The sequence below is a fragment of the Carcharodon carcharias genome, chromosome 1 (assembly GCF_017639515.1).
Source record: "Carcharodon carcharias isolate sCarCar2 chromosome 1, sCarCar2.pri, whole genome shotgun sequence".
In the NCBI taxonomy this organism is placed as follows: Eukaryota; Metazoa; Chordata; class Chondrichthyes; order Lamniformes; family Lamnidae; genus Carcharodon; species Carcharodon carcharias.
This window is the reverse complement of record NC_054467.1, coordinates 73,749,893-73,772,834: the sequence shown is the minus strand read 5'-3', so window position 1 is coordinate 73,772,834 and position 22,942 is coordinate 73,749,893. Positions and strand designations below refer to the sequence as shown.

The window sequence follows — 22,942 nt, the reverse complement described above, 5'->3', positions numbered from 1 at the left end:
TCCCATCTTATTTCATTTCACCCTGTCCTTCTTTTCCTTTCTCCAGTATGTAATTATTTAGCTTCTCCTTAAATGAATCTATATGCTGCACTCCACAACTAATCCGTGTGGTGGCAAATTCCAGGGGCTATCAGCATTAAGCAGTCTGGGGGACAGCTACAGCAAGGGCATGTGCAAAGTAAAGTTTCTTCTAACCTGCCCCAGCTAAGTGCATTTTCCTCAACTTCAGGCAACAACCATGACTGCACCATATGAAATTTTGCACTTGCCGCCATCTTTCGTACTGATGCAATGATCTGGTTGTTCAGGAAGTTAAAGTTTGCCTGTAGCCTATCTTATTTAATGGGAGCTTTCTTTGAATTTGATTTGGGCTCCTTGAAAACCATAGCTAAAGTGAGCGCAAATCAGAATCTGAATATTGGAGGCAGGCAGTGAAGGATCTCACTTTACCTTGATGAATAGAGTCAGCAAGAGTGGAGCCTATAAAAAAGCAGCAGGAAGTCAGATGATGGCTAACAGTAGATTTCATGAGGCAGAATTTGTACTCCCATCAGGACATTGGACGCACTTCCCGTTCTCTCCCTCGGAAAGGCTGCTCCTGCCTCACTCACTGTTCCACTGCAACATCAAACCATGTGTCCCTTTAAGCAGCTGCAGCACTTTAAGATCCACACAGTCTCCTTTCCTCTCAGTAATAGTAAACAAATCAATAGTGGTATTTCAGTCAAAACCAGCTCTATATACCTACGGAGCTGCCTATTCTAATCCTGTTTCATATGTCTCTAAATCCCTCAAATGAAAAATGAGTTGCTCACCACAGGTCTGGAAATGTATTTACACCAGAATATTGCAGGTCAGCTCATTTGCATATTCATTGGTGTAGTGTTGGTGTAAAACCCCTGTAAAATTACAGTCATCAGCTGGGGAGCATGGAAATGAGAGCGCAGCTTTTAGCAAGCAAGTTCCACTGACAATTGCAGAAACAGGCTGAGAAAGCAGCAAGTAAGTAGGGGTCAGTGGTTGGCTCAGTAGGTTGGCTGTCATTTGGCTTGTCTGGATGTCCATCACTGTTTCTGTGCTGCTTTACAAGAATGTCAGGGTGAGAAATTGGCCGGCCGCTGAAAACAGGCCTGGATATTGTGGTACGCGATCAACACAAGCCTGTTCATTGCATTGCGGGCAGCACATTAAATCCTGGCTGCCTGCTGCTGTACCATGATTGCTGCACACGGCATGTGCTCCCCGTACTGTTCATTGGATATTGCGAGTGGTAAGCACAACTTAAAAGCAGCCTGCGCCTCTTCAAGGGAAGATGAATTAAGACTACAAGAAATAGGGCAGTTATTTGTGATCTGATTTGAGCAATGGCTGAACATGTGCGAGAGTGAGCATCAAGGATTTTAGCTGCCACACAGGAGAGGAAAGAAGGAGAGACATCTTGTATCATTAGACAGGCAGGAGGCCCTCCAGACACTTGTTCAAAAGACAGTGGAAACAAGTGCAGGTGGAGGTCAGTGCCAAAAATATTACTCCAACAGGGGAGTAGGACTAGGTGGAATGCTCTTCCAGAGAGCCAGTGCAGACTCGATGGGCCGAATGGCCTCCTTCTGCACTATAAAGATACTGTGGTACAACATAGGCGCAGTGCAGGAAGATGTTTAACAAACTGACACAAGTTGTCAAAGTGAGTGAGTTCATCTTCAAATGGCATATCCTCAAACTGCAACACCAGCTTCACCTACTCTTCACTATATCCCCTCACCTTCCTACAATCTCTACTGATTGTACCCTCCAACTTATATGTTTTACTTCACCCTCACATAATGTTGCAAACCTTTCACCCACAGCTCACACACACTGACAGCTATTCACCATGACAGGCAGATCCTGCAAACATATTGCAGCGTACTCACCGACACAAATGCCTCTTTCTTATAGAAGAAGTTGGCAGATGACAGGCGGCAGCAGAAATGAACTGTAGAGGGCCAAGTGTGCCTGCAAATTTTAATACCCAGGGAAAAAACAGGGGAAGACACATGGGAAGAAGAATCACTGAGGTTGTGGCCACTGGCAGGGCTGAAGTGACTAATGATGAGGGTATCTGCAGGAAAGGATAGAGGAAATGCCCGCTCACCGGAGCGCGAGGTCATGCACTGGTTCTGCTGCAAAGGAGTCAAATGAGACCTTCAATGGACCTGGCTGCAGGAGAAGGCAGATGGTGCTTGAGGCACCTGCCAGAAACCCTGAATGTTGAGGAGCATGGAGAGTCCAGTAGCAACTTGACAGAGGCTTTTTCACAAAGCTTGCAGCCCATTCTTTCCACCATGAAATGGGTGGTCACCTCCTTCAGCACACCTGTGGATGCAGTCAACTGCAAAGTCTGATGACTAATGTTGCAGCTTCCATTGTAACATAAGCAGATTCCACCGAAGATCTGAATGCCGCAGTGAAAACTCAGACAATTGCCATCTTGGTTCTGGATCACTGTTTACAGGGCTATCCAAGGCCTTACAGCAGTCCTTCAATCAGTGTCCAATGTGACACTAAGGTTGTGAACAGACATGGCTTACTCTCAGACTGTTAACTAAGAAGAGTAATCCCATCTAGGGATTACTTGGGAGCCCTGAGGAAAAGGCAGCTCATGATTTGGAATCATGTGATCAGACCTCGTGGGTACTCACCTGGAAAGATGGATGTTAAATAACATCATACCCAATACAAAGATTTTAGTCAGACGATGTGCAACAATTAATATCTGGGACTTAAGTTTACAGCTCCCATTTGTGGCTACAAAAGGAAAGCTATTTGTTCATTGCAGACACTAATGGAGCATGGGGCCCAAAAAGAAAAAGAAAAATGGATCTTTAAACAGCCTCCTCTGCTACCAATCCTGTTCTGACAGATTTCCACTTAATGGGAAAGAGCAAGACTGGAGATAAAATTACACTCCGGGCTGGTGATGTCATCAGACCATGATCTGCAGAGTTTAAGATCAATCCAAATTAGCTTTGTGTGTGCAGCTTCACTATTTGTCCAAAAATGCTGCTAAAATTGCCAATGGTGGGATCCAGGTGAGACATTGATGAGTAAGTTACCCCAGGCCAATAGGATTAACATTTACCTGAATATATATACTTTTGACTGGAAAGGTATGTGCTTACACTCTTATTTCATCCAATATTCAACTCAGTTAAAGATGAATTTATCCTATTCATAAATTATTTTAACTCTTTAGATGCAAGGATAAGATAATGCAGAGGTAATGTGTATATAAGTAAGTTATTGTGTCCTCGGGCATGGAATTGAAAATTTTTCGTACAAATTAGCGAGCCCCAATTGAGCCCACAAAAAGAAGAAATTAATTTCCACACAGAATAGCAGATATGAGGAATAGGCTCAGTAAAATAGCTAATGCTGGGTCAGTTAACACCTCGAAGAATAGTTGTCTGAATCCCTCTTTATGACAGGTCTGAAAATAAACAAATGTTGACTTTCTTGACACCTTACCTATGATAGACTATCTCCCTAAGGAGAGGAAGTTGATCGGAATAAATTAGACATAGATTCAGCAAGCTGCCAAGGCCAAGTAGCCTTTCTCTTCTGTTCTTCAGGTAATCTTATGTGAAGTCACCTTTTTAACATACCTGATTTCTAGTAATCAATAACGACCCATCTATGCTGAACACTTGATCTATGAAAGTGCGTAACCAAAGCAACTTAAGGGATGTTCATAGAAAAGGAAAGGACACTATAATATCTAGCCCAGGATCAAAGGCCTGTGAGGAAAATTAGGGAAATGCTCAAAGGAATACAGTACTTCATGGCCATTTAGGTTACAGCAAGGTCTTCACCTCTGTTGTGCTACCAAATGCGACCAACCTACCAAAAATGCAAAAATATTTCAACATATTTTGATTTTTTAAAGAATAAGAATGAAAATTGTCTTATCTATTAAAGTTAGAGGTTGCAGAGTCTCTATATAATGCATCGTGCTGTAAGGCAAATCAGCTTTAATTGAAATAATAGCATCAAATTGCAGATTAAAATATGCATAGATTCCCTAAATAAATTATTTTGTTTTTGCTCTTTAAACATATTTTGATAAACATTTATGTTCAATAATGAGAGAGATGTTCTGGACATTTATGGGATGCCTAGGGGTATTAGCCTATACTGGCCAGTACAGGTATGAATAAATCAACAGCCCACTTGTCACTCACCCAAGGAAGCGAAAGAAAGAAAATGGAAAAGGAATTTGGGTCGAGTGCAAACAGGGCTACCAATCTGCAATTGCCCAGGATATGATGCCATTCAGGATGAACTTATGCCCCTAATGTCAACATTAATCATTCCCAATTTCTAAGGTTAACAACTCCTCTAACCTGCCCCAGCAATTTAAATCAGCCCCACCTATTTTCACAAGAATTGCCCCCGATTCCATCAGCCCATTCTTCAGGCCTGTCCAAGTGAGATTTAGGGCCAAAATAATATACAATGTTGTGTATAGGTCTGTGCACATTGGGAACTGGATTCAGGCTTCTCAAACTCATTTTAAAGAGAGGCTTCACAGCCAATTGAGAAAGCAGAATTTCATGCTTAGTTCCAATCTTAAAGGATAATGTATCAATCTACTGCACCATCTAGAGGTTTAATTTGTCTTCATACGCAATGAGAATTAATCTTAGGGATCGTTCCCTCCGGGACACCCTGGTCCACTCCTCCATCACCCCCTACTCCTCAACCCCCACCTATGTGGCACCTCCCCATGCCCACGCAAAAGATGTAACATCTGCCCCTTCACTTCCGCTCTCCTCACCGTCCAAGGACCCAAACACTCCTTTCAAATGAAGCAGCATTTCACTTGCATTTCCTCCAACTTAGTCTACTGTATTCGTTGCTCCCAATGCGGTCTCCTCTACATTGGAGAGACCAAACGTAAACTGGGTGACCGCTTTGCAGAACACCTGCGGTCTGTCCGTAAGAATGACCCAAACCTCCCTGTCGCTTGCCATTTTAACACTCCACCCTGCTCTCTTGCCCACATGTCTGTCCTTGGCCTGCTGCATTGTTCCAGTGAAGCCCAACACAAACTGGAGGAACAGCACCTCATCTTCCGACTAGGCACTTTACAGCCTTCCGGACTGAATATTGAATTCAACAACTTTAGGTCTTGAGCTCCCTCCTCCATCCCCACCCCCTTTCTGTTTCTTCCCCCTTCCTTTTGTTTTTTTTCCAATAATTTATATAGATTTTTCTTTTCCCACCTATTTCCATTATTTTTAAATCTTTTATGCCCCCCCCACCCCCACTAGAGCTATACCTTGAGTGCCCTACCATCCATTCTTAATTAGCACATTTGTTTAGATAATGTCACCAACTTCAACACCTCTGTGTTCTTTTGTTCCTTTGTCTGTGACATCTTTTGATGTTCTGCTCCTATCACTGCTTGCTTGTCCCTACAACAACACCCCCCCTCCTCCCCTTCAAGTTCAGAGGGGCAGAAACAAACAGCAGACAGGTGACAGTGAAAGAACAGGAAGCTGCTGGTAAGATGTGGGTCTGTAGGCATATGATGGAGCAGTCTTGCATCCTACAGACCACCCTCCACAAACAAGGACCAGGCACAGAGCTGCCTCAGGGAGCTGAAGTATTTTAAACCAATGAATAAAGTTTTTAAAAATCCAGAAAAAATATCAACACGGCGGACCCGCTCACCTTAACATGTATATTTGAAAAATTCTGCCCCCAGTTTTTTTAAAATTTAATTACAGAAGTCTCCACCCGCCCATAGATGAGGATTCCTAAAAAATCCAAAGGCCACCTGGACAATTCACCTGCTTGACAACTGTAACGTTGGATGGGCAGCAAAAAGCATAGGTTGATTAATTGATTAATGGCTTTAATAGGCCACTTAATTGTCGGTGGGCACGCTGCCGACTCTTGCATGCGCGATGATGTTGGGACACTTGCCCAATGTCATCGTGCGCTATTTCACTTTTGGGAATGTTGGACGTGCACTCATGCACCAAGTGGAAAATCCTGCCTTTGAGTAATAGAGCAGCAGACAAGAGAAAGGGCTCCTAGGGTCCCTAATACAGTACTGGAGGCCTTAGTGCAGGAGTAGAAAGGAAAGAAAGAGGTGACCTATCCATGGAGGGGTGGATGGGTGAGTGGGGGGCAGAAGGCCCTCCAGACATGCACTGTGAAGGCAGTGAGAGCAGACAGCTATGGAGATCAATGCCTGGTCTCTGGCCCCAAGGATCTAAATGTGGCACTGGAAGAAGCTCAATAACCTTACACAAGTGGGCAAGATCAGTGAATGCATCTTTAAATACCATATCCTAACAACCATTATCTCACACCCTGCTCAATGCATCACACCTCCATCACTCACCCAACAATCTCTAGCAATCGGGACTCAGGCCTAACGTTGCAATGTTCCACCTCACCTTGACACACTTACATTGCAGCAAGCCTCACAGCCACACTTCGGTAGCTTCCACCTACATCCAGCTGTTCAGCTATGGCAGATACATCTTCCAAACATATTGCAACATTCTCATTCTCTCTCTTGCAGGACAATTTTTTGAGGTTAGACCAGCATTTATTGCCCACCCCTAATTACCCTTGAGACGGTGGTGGTGAGCTGTCTTCTTGAACTCCTACAGTCGATGTGGTGTAGGTACACCCATAGTGCTGTTAGGAAGGGAGTTCCAGGATTTTGACCCAGCGACAGTGAAGGAACGGTGATATATTTCCAAGTCAGGATAGTGAGTGAGTTGGAGGGGATCATTCAGGTAGTGGTGTTCCCATGTATCTGCTGCCCTTGTCCTGCTAAGTGGTAGTGGTCATGGGTTCAGGAGATGCTGTCTAAGGGGCCTTGTTGAATTCCTGCAGTGCATCTTGTAGATGGTACACACTGCTGCTACTGTGCGTCAGTGGTGGAGGCAGTGAATGTTTGTGGGAGGGTTGCCAATCAAACAGGCTGCTTTATCCTAGATGGTGTCAAGCTTCTTGAGCGTTGTGGGAGCTACACCCATCCAGGCAAGTGGAGAGTATTCCATCACACTCCTGACTTGTGCCTTGTAGATGGTGGACAAGCTTTGGGCAGCCAGGAGGTGAGTTACTAGGTGACACATAACAGGAGGCAGCAACCATGAAATGGCGGGGGGCAGGCAATATATCTTCACCTACTTGGAGGAAGTAGTGCTCAGGAATATTGGCACAGCTGTCACTGAAGCTGTGGCAACTAATATCGCTGAAGCTACTGGGAATGATAGTGTGTTCCTGCCTCATTCACCTTCTCAAATCCCACTTCACCCTCAGGCAGCAATCTGCTATGATGGACAAGCTGCAGGTAGTGTAACCATGCACCTCTTGCTTTCCACCCCAGCCTACACTTCCGTCATTCCAACCCTCCCCCTGTGCATTTAATCTTTTAGGCACTCAAATCCTGGCCTAACCAGCCAGTGCCTGCTGAATGATGATGATGAAGGCCAGAGGAAAACCACACCTGTGAGGAAGAAACACTGTCACTTGATTTGACTCTTGTAGTCACCAGCTCAGATATTGGCACTGCATGTGCTTCAGAGTGTAGCATAGTGATGGGATCTGAACGTGGTGAGTTACTGAGCATGAGTAGGCTGGAGCCAGGCAGAGGAACAGGATAGCTCATATGCCAGGTCACTAGTACACAGTCTCCAAGTTAATTCTATCTGTACTTAGTCTTATCTTCATATAAAGAACACACATTATTGTTTCAGCAATCCTTATGTATGATTGGTATATTTAGATCAAAGCGGAGAAGAATGTAACATGGTGGCAGTGTGGCAGCATGGTTTTTGAGTTTTGACTGAGCAGAATGCAAGACCCAGCCCCTTCACACCCAGCAGAAGAAAAAAATGGTGTATAAGCAGAACAGCTATCAAAACTCACCATGTCTAAATGATTCTGCAGCACTGTAGGAATCCTACATACACTTTGTTCTGGGATCTCACCTCGCTCCTGACAGCAGGCACACAGATCTGATAAGATTGTTCAAATTTGTGAGCACTTAATCAGTATTAGTCTGCCTGCTGCAAAGTTTAAGCAGGAATAAAAATTAAGCAACAGACTCCAGATGGTCTCACTTTAAGCAGAACTCCACAGACACTGCTAGCTGTCCACATAAATGGTCGGGGGAAGTTAAAATACTGCAGAATGGGCAGGGAAGAAGAATCCATCTAGAAGTAGCTCCTAACAGAATCCATCCAGTAACTGCTTCTTGTTTTTTTTCTTTGTTTGTTCACATTTTTGTAGACCTGCAACCATTTTCCTGTCTAAATCACTGCTTTATGGGGAGAGCTTAAGTAAACCCAGAAAAAAATCAGAAAGAACTCAACAGCACCACCATTGCAGTCAAACTCTAACCTATGGCCAGCTAAGGCAGTGACCACTAAAGGTACTAAAGCTCAGAACTAAATTAACTCTAAAAGAGGTGGAGGGAACCTGGGGCAGAAATTTTTGCTCGGCAGGTGGGTGCATTCCCAACCCGCTCCAGTGTGAAATGACACGCATTGATGTTGGCCAAGCGTGCTGACATCAATGCACAGTAGCACGATATTTCGATTGGCAGACAAACGCCAGAGTCAGCAACGTGCCCGCCAACAATTAAAAGGCATGTTAAGGCCATTAAATAACCAATTAAGTTACATTTTTTACTGCCCACCCAATCGAACGGTTGGCGAGCAGGTGAAAAGGACAAGGGGTCTTTGTATTTTTTTGGAAACCTCATCCACAGACAGAATGAGGTTTCCAAAAGCAAATAAAAATAAAATAAAAGTTTTACAATTGAATTAACAACATGTCCCTGCTCATGTGACAGGGGTCACATGAGGGAGTATGTTTTATTACATTTTTATTTTCTTTATTATTTTTCATTATATCTCTTCGTCTCCCTAAGGTAGCTCCGTGCCTCAGGAAGATCATGCAGTGCTCACTCGCATGCATGCTTGCCCTTCTTCTCATCCCCCTGCCCCGGCAACACAGACAGCGCTCAGCGCTGCCGCTCACATTTCACACTGGCTGGGCCTTAATTTGCCTGCCAGCGTGAAATCATGGTGCGGCGCCGATCGCGGGCAGTAGTTGGCTTCCCGACCACGCCCGCCGAGCCTGTCTGTCAAGGGCAAAATTCTCCCCGTGATTGCTATCAAAGATTCTAGATAGCATTAAAAATCCTGCAAAAAGCTAAATAATGACCACAAAATTTCCAACACTCTGTTGGAAGGCAACAGATCCCCTATCTTAATTTACTTTGTTCTGGCAACACATCAAGCTGTGTTTTCTGGACCTCAATATTTCCAAAACAAGCCATTCACATTAAAATTGTTATAGGCAATGAAGGTTTCCACAGACTAAACATAGGTCAAGCCTGCCTAATGACCATTTTAAAACTCCAGGTACAATATGGTCAATGCTTGAGGCAGGATCTTTAGATCAGCGAGCAGGGGCCAGGCCTGCTCGCTGACACGTAAAATGACACGGGATGACATTGGGTGGAACTCCCGATGTCATCCTGCGTCATTTCAGTTTTCAGGTCGGCGGGGGCACAGGCAAATCAGCTGTTCACCCACCGGCCTGTCAACGGCCTATTGAGGCCATTGATAAAGACATTAACCTCACTAATGGACCTGACCGTCCAATCTTAGGTTTGGCTGGCAGGCCGGAAGCCCTGGCGGGCTTCTGAAAAAGCATGAAACCTCATCCATGGACAGGAATTAAAAATTTAATAAATGTATGATTTAAAGTGATGGGCATGTCTCAACTCATGGTGACAGTGTCACATGAGGGGCCATGTCAGGGAAATGTTGTTTTTGCCCTTTACCATTTTCAAATTTGGCACCAATCTCTCTGAGGCAGCACTTAGCCTCAGGAAGATCAGTGTGCTCTTCCGCACGCATGCGTGAAAGAGCGTACTCTCAGCTGAGGGAATCCCCCCTTCACCCGCACAGGGAGGGCATAGAGCTTCCTGGCAGACGTTATGCTGGGTGGGCCATAATTGGGGGTGCCGACTGGAGGTGAGCCTGCACTCAACCGCTCCTGCACATTCCCCCCGCGATGGGGGGAAAATTCTTCCCTTGAAGATCAATTACAAATGGAGCTCAGCTTCAGAATACATTGTCTGGAAATCATATCCAACAGAGACCATTGAGCAATTCATAAGCAGATGCGAAGCGAGTGAGTTCATGGCAGCTGAGTTAGCTGACAGCATAATGGAGCTTGTGATAGCATCTACTCAAATGGATGTAATCCAGAAATACTTCTTGGACCAACCCAAAGGTTATTTTGTGAAAGCATTACTATGAAGTGAATGCAAGTAGAAAACATACTAATGGGTAATATTACAGGCTATGTGTAATTTGCTCACCATTAGCATGATAGACAATGCAGGGAAGCTCAGTAAGTAATGCAGGCAGTGCGGCCTCATACATACACCCAGAAATTGCCCAGCTTTTAACACTGTATGCAAGATATGTGGCACCAGTAGACATTGGAAGCACCAGTGCAGAAAGCAAAGGCCAGAACAAGTGGTTCGATGTCACAAGAAGCCACAACCAGAGGCCAGACAGGTACTGCATTCTAACCAAGGGCACGTACCAAACATCATAAAGACAAGATCAAAATCAAGCTGAACTGTCAGATGATGAGGATGTCCAGATCATCGACACACAAATTGAGCAGACATTCAGCTCAGTGAACATTCAAGAATGTATTGGCACATTGGTACCAACAGAAGCCTTTGCCACCATCTAGATTATATGCCCACAGTTGAAGGGTCAACATAACCTGTATGCAATACTGGATACCGGCATAGGTGTATACATCCTTCCACTTCATTCACTGAAATATATGTACCCACAAACATGGCAAGTGATTGTTCAGCCAAACAATGCCAAACTCATCAGGTACAATGGCTTGAAGACTCAATCCCTGGGATCCATTACACTCAGGTGTCACTTCAAAAAGTCAATCTGGTCACCCCATATATTCTATATTGTGGACATCACAGGTCTGTGATCGCAGACCTACCAGTATGCAAAGACTTGTCCTTGGTCACCATCCATGGCAACATAAAGACCAGGCCGAGGACCAGAGACCACAAGGAGCACCATTGAAACCCTGTGCTTACACTGGAAGAAGATCACCTGGCTCTGCAATGCAGATCATCAACCAACAGGCTACACAATACTGTTTGAACTAAATACATATACCCATTTCAAACTTGGAAACTTCATACTGCGGAACCAATGCGGGATTCCTATTTGGTAGACAACACTCCCCAGTCATCACTTGTTGATACTCCCAGGCGAATGTGATGTACTACTCAAAAAACAGGGGATGATGAGAGATGCCCATTTAAGTTGTGCATGCTGGTAATGAATTAACCAGAACATTGGACAAAAAGTTTGAGTACAACACCCAACTAATAGCACCTGGACTATCGCAAAAATCATCAGCATAGGCCAGAACCAAGATTGTATCAAGTACAAACACCAAATGGCATGATAGTGTGACAAAACAGAGATTAGGTGTACTATACACAGTCTACCAGTTAAGTCTGTTTGAAGATAAAACTATATTCAGATAAGAACCCACATTATCGTTTTGCCAATCCTTGTGTATGATAGGTACATTTATGTTGAAGAGAAGAACATAAGATATCGAATGACCATTGATGGGGTTGTTAAATAAAATGTTATGAAATGATTACTTTGTGTTTATTTATTTCAGGATCTTGACCAAGAGGATGCTGTGATGATCTTTAACTGAAGGATGGTAGGATGTGGAAGGCATTATGTTAAAGCTGCTATGTAAATGCATGTTGTTGTTGTTGTTGTTGAAGTGTTGAGCAATTGGAGTCAAGGGGTTTATTCAAGGGAGCTGTACTCTGATAAGACCTCAAGGACAGCCCATCTGGTCCACAGATGTGCTGGTTGCCTCTTCCCTTCCTCCTCTTCTCTCCATCATTCTTCTGCTCCCTGTTCTTCCTTTCCTGAAGTGGTCACCAAGCCTGGTGGTAAGGGTTAAACCATTATGATGGCCAGGCTTGGTGGATACAGCAGACCACCACGAAATGATAATCCCAACATTCTCACCCCTCCCCCCCCCCCCCCCCCCCCCCCCCCCCCCCCCCCCCCGCAGCCCCCAACCCCCCAAGCAGCCCTCCAAGTGATCCAGGCAGAACTCATGTTTCAGGATGTCAATAATCTACTCCATGACATTCCTAGGCTCTCACTGCAGAAGCGCTGCTCAATTCTCCTATTCTCTTTACTTAAACAGGAGACAATGAAATCTCTTGTCCTGCCATTCAAGGCCTCTGTGACCTCCTGGATGCAGCGATGGATGATGAACTGCAATATGTTGGTGAGGTCACCTGCTCCAGTATGGAAGGATCCACTGGTGTAGAAATTGAGGGAGATTATCACCTTGATTGTCACTGGCAGCACCAAGCAGCTCGCTGCTCTGAAGTGGCAGTTCTGGGTGGAGGAGATGGCACAGCTCATCACCACCTCCATGGTGAAGCGTAGCCATCACAGACACTGCTCCTGGCTGTGGTGCAGGTGGGGGCGCATGCTATCTGATGACCAGAGGTGGGTAAGGCTGAGCACCCTCCTCCTCCGTCTGCAAGCAGTTTGTCCTCTATTTTCCTCTGCTCCATCTCCCTCTGAACCTGCAGCCCAAGAGAACTGCAAATATGTTCCTCCATGTTGGAGAGCAACTGTGTACTCAGCGGTCTTTCAAAAACACACAAATCCGTCTAAACATCCTGCACTATTCTATTTGACTTACAAAACCTCTGACAACATCTCAGACAATATTGTACTTCCACTAACTCTGCAAGTAGAGAGCCAAAAGCACCTCACCTGTTCTTGAATGTCAATGCCTTTAAATAGTGCAGGTAAAACAAAATCAATTCCTAAATTACTTCAGCTGCTGGCTATGTAAAGATGGGATGTTGTGTTGCACACTGTGTCTGTCACATTTGCAAGGAATAAGAGGCAGGCTACCTTCAGGTCTGAACGTTATGACACATATCTGGAAAAAGATCTAAAATTATGCAATTGTTAAAGATAAAAGTAACAACTCCAACATAAAATAATCCACTTAGCATTCCAGGGTAAACGTGGTTAGGTATCAAATCAGAGTTCCACACTAACTGACATCACAGTCTGCCAACTCTACATGGTTCCATGGCACACAGAATGCCCTTGCTCTCCGTAACTTGGTGATTGGTGCAGGTCATGACAGAAGTCATTAGGAGCAGACCATTAAATTTTCTCTTCATACTTCTCTCAAAACGCTGAAACCTGTGCACAAAGCTGAAGTTTGGGGGTTTGGATTTTCCTGCCAAATCTTCTGGGACCATCAGTATTCCTTGGGTGTACTGAATGTTGTTTCTTGCATCAGTCATCCTAATTCTATGTATGTAACAAGGCTAGCTTTAAAATGTAATAATCTACTAATCAGGCTGACCACACCAACCTCAGTGGATATATGAAGAAAAATGTAGAAGTGACAGAATATATAATATTCTATTCCTTACTGTCTGCTTTTGGACAGCTTACTAAAACTGATTCAATATTTCAAATTTGATTTTGTTTCACCCACTCGACTAATTTTGTAAGGTTTCTGCCTTTAGAACATTTTTATAATAAAAATTAGATTGTAATGAGTTATTTTATTCATTCTTGGGATGTGGGCGATGCTGGCTTGGTGATCTTTTATTGCCCATCCCTACTTGCCCTTAAGAAGATGATGGTGAGTTGCCTTCTTGAGCCACTGCAGTCCATGTGGTTTGGAACACCCATGTGCTGTTAGGAAGGGAGTTTCAGGATGTTGACCCACCACAGTGAAGGAATGGCAATATATTTCCAAGTCAGGATGGTGAGTGGCTTGGAGGTGGACTTCCAGGTGGTGGTGTTCCCATGTATCTGCTGCCTTTCTCCTTCTAGATGGCAGCGGTCGTGGGTTTGGAAGGTGCTATCTAAGGGGCCTTGGTGAGTTTCTGCAGGGCATCTTGTAGATGCTACACACTGCTGCCATTGTGTGTCCGTGGTGGAGGGAGTGAATGTTTGTGGATGTGGTGCCAATCAAGCAGGCTGCTTTGTCCTGGATGGTGTCAGGTTTGTTGAGTAATGTTGAAGCTGCACTCATCCAGGCAAGTGAAGAGTATTCCATCACACCCTTGACTTGTGCCTTGTAGATAGTGGACAAGCTTTGGGGAGTCAGGAGGTGAGTTATTCACTGCACGATTCCTAGTCTCTGACCCGCACTTGCAGCCATAGTATTTACATGGCTAGCCCGGTTAAGTTTCTGGTAACCCTCAGGATGTTGATAGTGGGGGAATTCAGTGATGGTAATGTCATTGAATGTCAAGTGGTGATGGTTAGATTCTCTCTTTTTGGAGATGGTCATTGCCTGGCACTTGCGTGGCGTTAATGTTGCTTGCTAGTTGTCAGCCCAAGCCTGGATATTGTCCAGGTCTTGTTGCATTTGGTTATGGACTGCTTCAGTATCTGAGGAGTCCCGAATGGTGCTGGACATTGGGCAATCATCAGCGAACAACCCCACTTCCGTCCTTATGATGGAAGGAAGGTCATTGATGACCAACTGGAGCTTAGGACACTACCCTGATGAACATCTACAGTGATGTCCCGGAACTGAGATGATTGATCTCCAACAACCACAACCATCTTCCTTTGAGAAAGGTATGAATCCAACCAGTGGAGAGTTTTCTCCCTGATTCCAGTTGACGAACACAATTAAACAACTCAGTGGAGGAGGAGGCTCCACAAATATCACCATCCTCAATGTTGGAGGAGACCAGCACATTAGTGCAAAAGATAGGGCTGAAACATTTGTAACCATCTTCAGCCAGAAATGCTGAGTGGATGAACCAAATCAGCCTCCTCCTGAGGTTGCCAACATCGCAGATGCCAGTCTTCAGCTAATTCAATTCACTCCATGTGATATCAAGAAATGGTTGAAGGCACTGGATACTGCAAAGGCTATGGGCTCTGACAACATTCTGACACTAGTACTGAAGATTTGTGCTCCAGAACTAGCCATGCCCATAATCCTAAGCTGCTCCACCACAGCTAGAACGATGGCATTTATCCGACAATGTGGAAAGTTTCCCAGTGATTTTCCTGTCCATAAAAAGCAGGACAAATCCAACCCAGCCAATTACCACCCCATCAGTCTAGGTCATCAGCAAAGTGATGGATGGGGTCATCAACAGTGCTATTCAGTACTTATTCAGCAATAACCTGCTCACTGATGCTCAGTTTGGGTTCCGCCAGAGCTACTCAGCTCCTGACCTCCTTATAGCCTTGATTCAAACATGGACAAAAGAACTGAACACAAGAGGGTAAGGGAAAGAGACATCAAGGCAGCATTTGAACGAGTGTGGCATCAAGGTGCCCTGGCAAAATTGAAGTCAATAGGAATCAGGAGGAAAACTGTCCACCAATTAGAGTCATATCTAGCACAAAGGAAGTTGGTTGTGATGGTTGGAGATCAATCATCTCAGTCCTGGGACACCACTGCATGAGTTCCTCATGGTAGTGTTCCAGGTCCAATCATCTTCAGCTGCTTCATCAATAACCTTCCTTCTATCATAAGATGAGAAGTGAGGATGTTTGCTGATGATTGCACAATGTTCAATATCATTCAGAACTTCTCAGATACTGAAGCAGTCCATGTCCAAATGCAGCAAGACCTGGGCAATATTGAAGTTTGAGCTGATAAGTGACAAGTAATATTTGTGCCACACAAGTGCTAAGCAATGACTATCTCCAACAAGAGAGAATCTAACCCTTGACATTAAATGGCATTACCATCACTGAATCCACCATTGACCAGAAACATAACTAGACCAGCATATAAATACTGTGGTTACAAAAGCAGGTCAGAGGCAGGGAATTTTGATGCAAGTAACTCACCTTCTGACTCCCTAAAGCCAGCCCACCATCTACAAGGTACAGATCAGTAACATGATGGAATACCATCCACTTACCTGGACAAATGCAGCTTCAACAACACTCAAGAATCTCAATATCATCCAGGACAAAGCAGCCTGCTTGATTGGCTCCACATCCACCACCTTAAACATTCACTCCCTCCACCATCAACATATAGTGACAGTACCATCTACAAGATGTACTGTAAAACTCACCAAGGCTCCTTCGTCAGCACCTTCCAAGCATGTGAGCTTGGCCGCCTAGAAGGGCAAGGGTAGTGGACACGCGGGAACACAAAGGCTTTCAAGTTCCCCTCCACAGTTCTGACTTGGAACTATAGCACCATTCCTTCATTGTTATGGGATGAAAATCCTGGAACTCTCTTCCTAATGGTACTGTGGGTCTACCTGGACTGGATGGACTGCGGCAGTTCAAGAAGGCGGCTCACCACCACCTTCTTGAGGACAATTATGGACAAATACTGTCCTAGTCAACATCATCCACTTCAAATGAAAGAATAAAAGAAACTTATCAGGATATGATTCAGATTTTTTGTTTCTAGTGATAGGGAACTGAAAGGCTACTTGTTCAATAAAACAAGAAAAATAGATCACCATTTGTTACCTTCTCTGTTCCTGTTCTCTTTGGCTACATCAAGTGATGATACATTTAGATCTATGGACCGCTCTGTGAAGTGATGTGAAAGCAGCACCAGCCTCCAGATGGACAACGATCTGATTGCTCTCAAAATTTTCTTGGGGATCCTAATGACTCAGGGGATGACAACTAAAGAACTCGGCTTTGTTTAGTTGGTCGTTGGCAACCTTTGCAAAACAATTGAGGTGCATGAGTGACAGACAGCACCGCATACCTATCAATGAGGGTTGAAATGTACCATTTTGGTAAGCTGGGTCCGTGCAGCAACATCCAAGTATGTTCAGTCTTCATCTTAATAGATCTGTTGAAATGAGGGACTGAATGGAATAGGGGCTATTGGTGTAAAAGGAGAGATTAAGTAGGTTGGCACTGAAGCAAAGGTTTATTAAATGTCTCGCACAATGTGTTTTCAGGCAACAAAGCATAAGCCAATGCAGAAGCCAATACAGAAGCTATTGACAGCATTCTGCAGCCAAACTGTTTCAGATTCCAGAACCCAGTAATCGCCGTCCACGTGGATGACATTCTGCTGGCCCTAGCCTCAGGAGAGCACTGCGAAAGGGTAAAAATCTTCTATTAAGAAAGCCACTAACATGGCGTCAAAAAAGTTGCATAAGGAGTCAATATTGGGCCATAACTACCAGTTCAAGTGGCAACTGAGCCAGATTGCCACTCCGCTAGATAGTAGTTACCTGAAAATCCGGTCGATCCGATCTCCCTTGACCTTCGAACTCAGGCCGGGCGAGATCTAGGCAATACACCACATTATGAGGGCCTAGCAGCGAGGGCAGCTCAGATGCATAAGTAAGCCACACCCCCTTTTTTACAGCACAAACTGCCATAAACCAGGTAAGTTTAAAGGTCCAGACAGCTTTGAAGATCTTTGAGAAGCCAGGGAAAAGGTGAGTGACTAAGATAACTGGGTAGGATTTGTAGAGGATGGGGGTGGTGTTGGGTCAGGTCTGGGGTGGGGAAATTGGGTCGGACCTTTGGAGGGAGGGGTTGGGTCTGGTCTGGGGGGTGTTTGGGATTTGTGGAGGTTGGGAGCCAGGACTTGTGGGATGCTGGGAGGTCGGGAGCTGGGCCATGTGAGGGTGGGAGGGGGGCAGGGAAGCAGAGGTCGGGAGCTACACATTGTGAATGTTGCAGTGGGATTACGCTGAACTGGAGCTTAGTAGTTACAGCCCAATAAGTCATAAATTAATAGAAAGATAATGGGAATGAGTATAAAACAGGCTGTTAATGCCCAATTACCCATTTTGTACCATCACCCAAGACATATTTATACTCACTAAATCTAGAATTCTCATTTAAATAAACAGGGCTGGAAGCCTTCTTTGCATCAATTAAATAATGTAAGTTCCAATCAATCAGGACCCTTAAAAATGTTTGAAGATCAACGTTAATGGTTTGATTTTGAAAATGCATGTCCTTGACAGGAGCCTTGAAGACAATTTTGTAAAACGGCCTTTTCCAGTTTCTGTTAAATGATGTTAAATAAACCAATTGCTAACACTCTAAATGAAACATCAAGCTAGAATAATCACATAATTCAAAGAGAATAATAGTTTCAAACACCTTAACTAATACCAAAAGAATATCACGTTTCTGACACTATGGGGAGAATTTTGCCTATGGCGAGCGAGCTGGATGGGAACAGATGGGGGCGGGCACAGAGTTGATCACTGCCCGCGATCGGCTGCGCGCTGCCAGTTTACGCAGGCGGGCCAATTAAGGACTGCCCAGTGTAACGTGTGGCCGGTAGTGCTGAGTGCTCCCTGTGCAGGCAGGGGGAGGAGGGAGAGTCGGAGCCTATGCTCTTTTGCGCATGCGCACAAAAGAGTGCAGAAATCTCCCTGAGGCATGGAGCTGTCTTGGGGAGATTGAATGGTTATGAAAACTTTTTAATAAATAAAGTGAGAATTTATTTAAACATGTCCCTTCATGTGACAGTGTTACATGAGCTGGGACATGTTTGTGAAGTAAGTAAAACTTATTTATTTATTTTATAAAACCTTCAGGAAACCTCATCCCGCCTGTGGATGAGGATTCCTGAAAACTGCGAAGGCTGCTTGGGCTCTTCACCTGCCCCCCAATCTTATGGCTGGACAGGCAGCGTTGTTAACAAGTTAAATTACTTTTTTTTAATGGCCTTAATAGGCTGTTGACAGTTCAGCGGGCGAGCAGCCTACTCCGGCTGCACTCCCGCCGGATGGAATATCGAAATGATGCGCGATGACATTGGGGCGCACCCCTGACTTCATCTCGTGTCATTTTACGCATCAACGTGTCAGGCCCCTCCCCCTGCACACCAACAGCAATATTCCGCCCTATAACAAAAGAGGAGGAAACCTGATATTTACCATTTACCAGACAAATAATCAAACAAGGTCAGAAATTCTGCACCATCATTTAGGAAGGATGTGAAAGTTTTGGAGAAGGTGCAGAAAAGATTGACTAGAATGGTTCCAGGGATAAAGGATTACATTATGTGGATAGACTGGAAAAGCTGAAGTCATTCTCCATATAGCAGAGGAGGCAAAGAGGAGATTTACTAAGGTGTTTAAAATCATTGAGGGTTAGATGGACTAAATAAAGAGGGATTGTTTCCAATGTCTGAAGGATCAATAAACAAAAGGGCACAGCTTTAAAGTGATTAGCCAAAGAAACAGAGGCAGCATGAGGAAAAACTTGTTAAGCTGCAGTTTTTTAAGGTTTGGAATGTAGTGCCTGATAGAGAGGTGGTTACAGATTCAGGACAATTTTTTACGGACCCATCGTGGCAGGTGCAGGGCCGTAAAATTTAGCGAGCCATTCAAAAGTCCATTGACTTTCGGCAGCACCGTAAAATCTCACCGGCGTAAAATTCCACCTGTCAGTGGCATATGAAGCAGACAAAGCGCATGCTTACATATATTTCCATAGCTAGATTTTCCTGGAAGAAAATGCCACCCGCCATAGACATATTGGCAGGATTAAGAGGTTGATAATCAACCTGTTTAGCCACATTATGAGCACACCTTCGATGGCCATCAAGTCCTGGAGTGGGACTCAAGCCCAGAGGTAGGGACTCTACCCAATGTGCCACAAGGTCTCCACAGTTTGTTCAACTGTAGCTTTTAAAAGGGAATTGGATAAATATTTGAAGGAGGAACATTTGAAAGGTTACAGGGAAAGAGCAGAGAAGTGGAATTAACCAAATTGCTCTCCAAAAGAGCCAACACAGACTCAGTGTGCCAAACAACCTCCTTCTGTGCTGTACTCTACAATATGGCATACGGTAGCAATATTCTTTAAATTCATAAGGCTACTGTTACTCAATGTAAAATGGCATCCAGCGCAATGCACGCTTAGCCCATTTATCCATGGCATAGGGAATATTTTTCCTGATTAACACTCTGAACTCTGATATATATCACAATATACAACCAGCATGTTACAACCTTGTGCCAAAGTTACGCAAAGTACAGTATTTTTATTAAACTAAATTTTCAGTTATTTTTGAATCTTCTGCAATATGAGAAAATAATTTAATATCACATCTGTAAAATCAATAATCTCAATGCTTTATATTAGTGTAAATTTAAAAAGTATATAAGTTGCAAAGTACAAAATCATACAATAGTTTCAAATTTGTAGAGCATTAAAACTACTTGCATTAAAGTAGCATTTTTTAAAATGTCCTTAAGTGCTTCATGTAAGAAATAGACATTGAACCAAAGAATGGGATATTGGGGGCAGGGTGGGGGAGGCAGGGTGTGGGTTGGTGACTAAAAGCTTGGTTAAAAAGATGGGTGTACGGAGAGTGTTTAAAGGAGAAGAGGGAGGTAGGGAGCTGAGGGTTTAAGGGAGGGTATTCTGGACCTTTGGACCTATTTGGCTGAAAGTTGTCAGTAGTAGAGGGGTGAATTAGGAAGAGGGGAATATACAAAAGGTGCAATGAGGTGATTCTTGGCCTGCTTCTATTTTTGTGTTTTGATTCACTTACCACTGCTGGTGCATTTACTACCGACAAGTTATAGCCATACAAAAATGATGAACCAAAGGCTCCAGCCAATGAAGCAATCACAAGGTGGCAGGTCAATCCCTGGGAAGATAAAAGATCCCATTTAAACATTTTCAGCATTTTTTTTACCAGGTTTTTATTGTTTGGAAGATCCCATTTGGCTTTTAACATGTCTTCTTCTTATTTCATATATGTATATTGGTTAACATTACATTTGGTATTCAGTGAATAAGATGCCTCCCATATACATTATTCTCTTACAAACAGTCTTTCCCTGGAATCCATAGCTCGATATTGTCTATATATTTTTTTAAAACCTCAATAGCTGTCAAGTTTGTATGACCTCTGTTGGATAGGTCATTGTATAGAAGATAAAAGGTCAAGCCAGAGAATAATAAAACGAGAATAAGGGGGTGAAGGTGGAACACAGCCAAACTTAGGCTGGGATTTTTAATTGTCTATTGGGGAGAGAACAGGAGCGCGTACGCTTTGAAAATAATGCCCTTGAATGGTGCGTCAGTGCCCCAACACCTCCAGATATGCTGCTATTTTCAAAGTGAGGGAGTGGCGGTGGAGTCGAAACCCCCTCGCCTCCATTTACCTGCCCATTAAACTTGTTACAGGCATGGGAGGGCCAGAAGGTGATTTTGTAAGTACAGCTTGCAAAATCCGAACTGACTAGTACACAGTACATTAGTACACAGCTGAAGGGTTCAATGCAGGGACTCATTAAGTAATTTATTTTTTAGAAGAATTTTTTTTGTCACTAAGAGCTTTTGTCTCGGATCGAGATCTTACAGTTGGCCATTTGCAGTTTTGCTTTGTCTGCTGGGTGAGGCTGCTGGCTCTCCGATGTCCTGCATTCCCCATTCTGCAAGGCAACAGCAAGCCCTATCATCGCCGCCATCTGCCTTTGATGATCATGCTCAGCAGGCAGTTGCCACCTCCTGGCAGAGCTTGGTACTACTAATGACTAGGGTCCATCCCAATTACAGCATCTTTATTTGAAGATTGCATTGCGTGAGCTTCTTTTTCTTCTCAAAATTTAAATTCAACCTTTTTTTTCTTCTATTCTCTATGTGATTTGATTGTGATCCACCCAGCCTAACTCGCCCTCCTTTTTCCACAGCTGCTCAGTTTTTTCACAATCTCTAAATCTCATTGGTTAAGGAGATAGACTGTTGGTATCATCATTCATGAAGGTCCTAGATACCCAATTTCCCTTGCCATGCTGTTATCAGCCTGCACTTACAGCAAATCTCAAGGCAAAAAAATTTCAAGCTGAAGAGTGATGGAAAATATCCAATTAACAGGGCATGCCACAAGAAGCTCCATTCCAGCAAACTCTGGGCCAAAAAAATCTTTGTAATTGATTTTTCTCTATTTTGACTTCTTCATCTTAAATTTGCAATTCTGGCAAAGTGAGCATGGGTATAATCTAAATCCAGGAACCAGAATGCTAGCTTTGAGGTGCTAAATCATCTGATAGACCCTTTCACATCCATTCTTCTTCCCACCACAGGCTAACCAGTCTTAGCCATTAAATACTGTTGCCTCATTTGTTTTCCCTATGAGTGTGCTCTTTCAACTTACAGTTTCTTAATTTGCCTGCCTTTCATTTCTATGTTTCTTGGCCTTAGCTTAAATCAATCTTTTCTTGCAATTGCTTTTCTTTGTCTAATTGAGAAATATCTTATCCGATGTACTGAAACTTCTAAAATCAGCAATTTAAGTGATAGTCAATGATAGTACTGACATACCTTCAATTGCAGTCTAATGTGAAATTCTTATCTTAACTATTAAGGCAGAGGCATTGATGGTGATATCCACACATAGAAATAAGGAGCTTCTAGCAGATGCAATAGAAGTTGGTGACTTTGACAGATTTATCAATGCAGTAAACGATCACCTCTGGAATTATTCATGAAAGGGTCAAGAGTGAAATCAGAGAATTTCAAATAATTAACTGAACTTGGTTTTCATGAACTAGCATGGTAAACTCTAGATTAGGCACTTTGCCAGACACCAAGATTGTGTATATTCAACTGCCTGAAATATTTCTGCTTTCTGTTCAGCTTTTGATTAACGCATTGTTTTAGTTATTGATAACTGTTTCCAGATTTCCAATTTGTGGCCAATAGTTTCTGTAACTGCCTATTATATACGGAGCAGTTCCATCCCTGATCAGAGCCAACACCTCACCCTCACAAACTAGCAAGGCCATTCCATACCCTTAGTCTCAATCACAAATTTAGCCACCTGTGGCCACTTCTTTATG

At 43.7% G+C, this 22,942-nt stretch overlaps 1 protein-coding gene across 1 annotated transcript in view; it reads right to left on the bottom strand.

Moving 5' to 3' along the window:
- Window positions 1-22,942, bottom strand: part of slc2a9l2 (solute carrier family 2 member 9, like 2) — a 492,038-nt gene that overhangs the window by 444,860 nt on the left and 24,236 nt on the right. Inside the window, exon 3 of the mRNA XM_041191251.1 lies at window positions 20,647-20,745. Coding sequence (XP_041047185.1) covers window positions 20,647-20,745 — 99 coding nt within the window. The remainder of the gene's footprint in view (window positions 1-20,646; window positions 20,746-22,942) is intronic.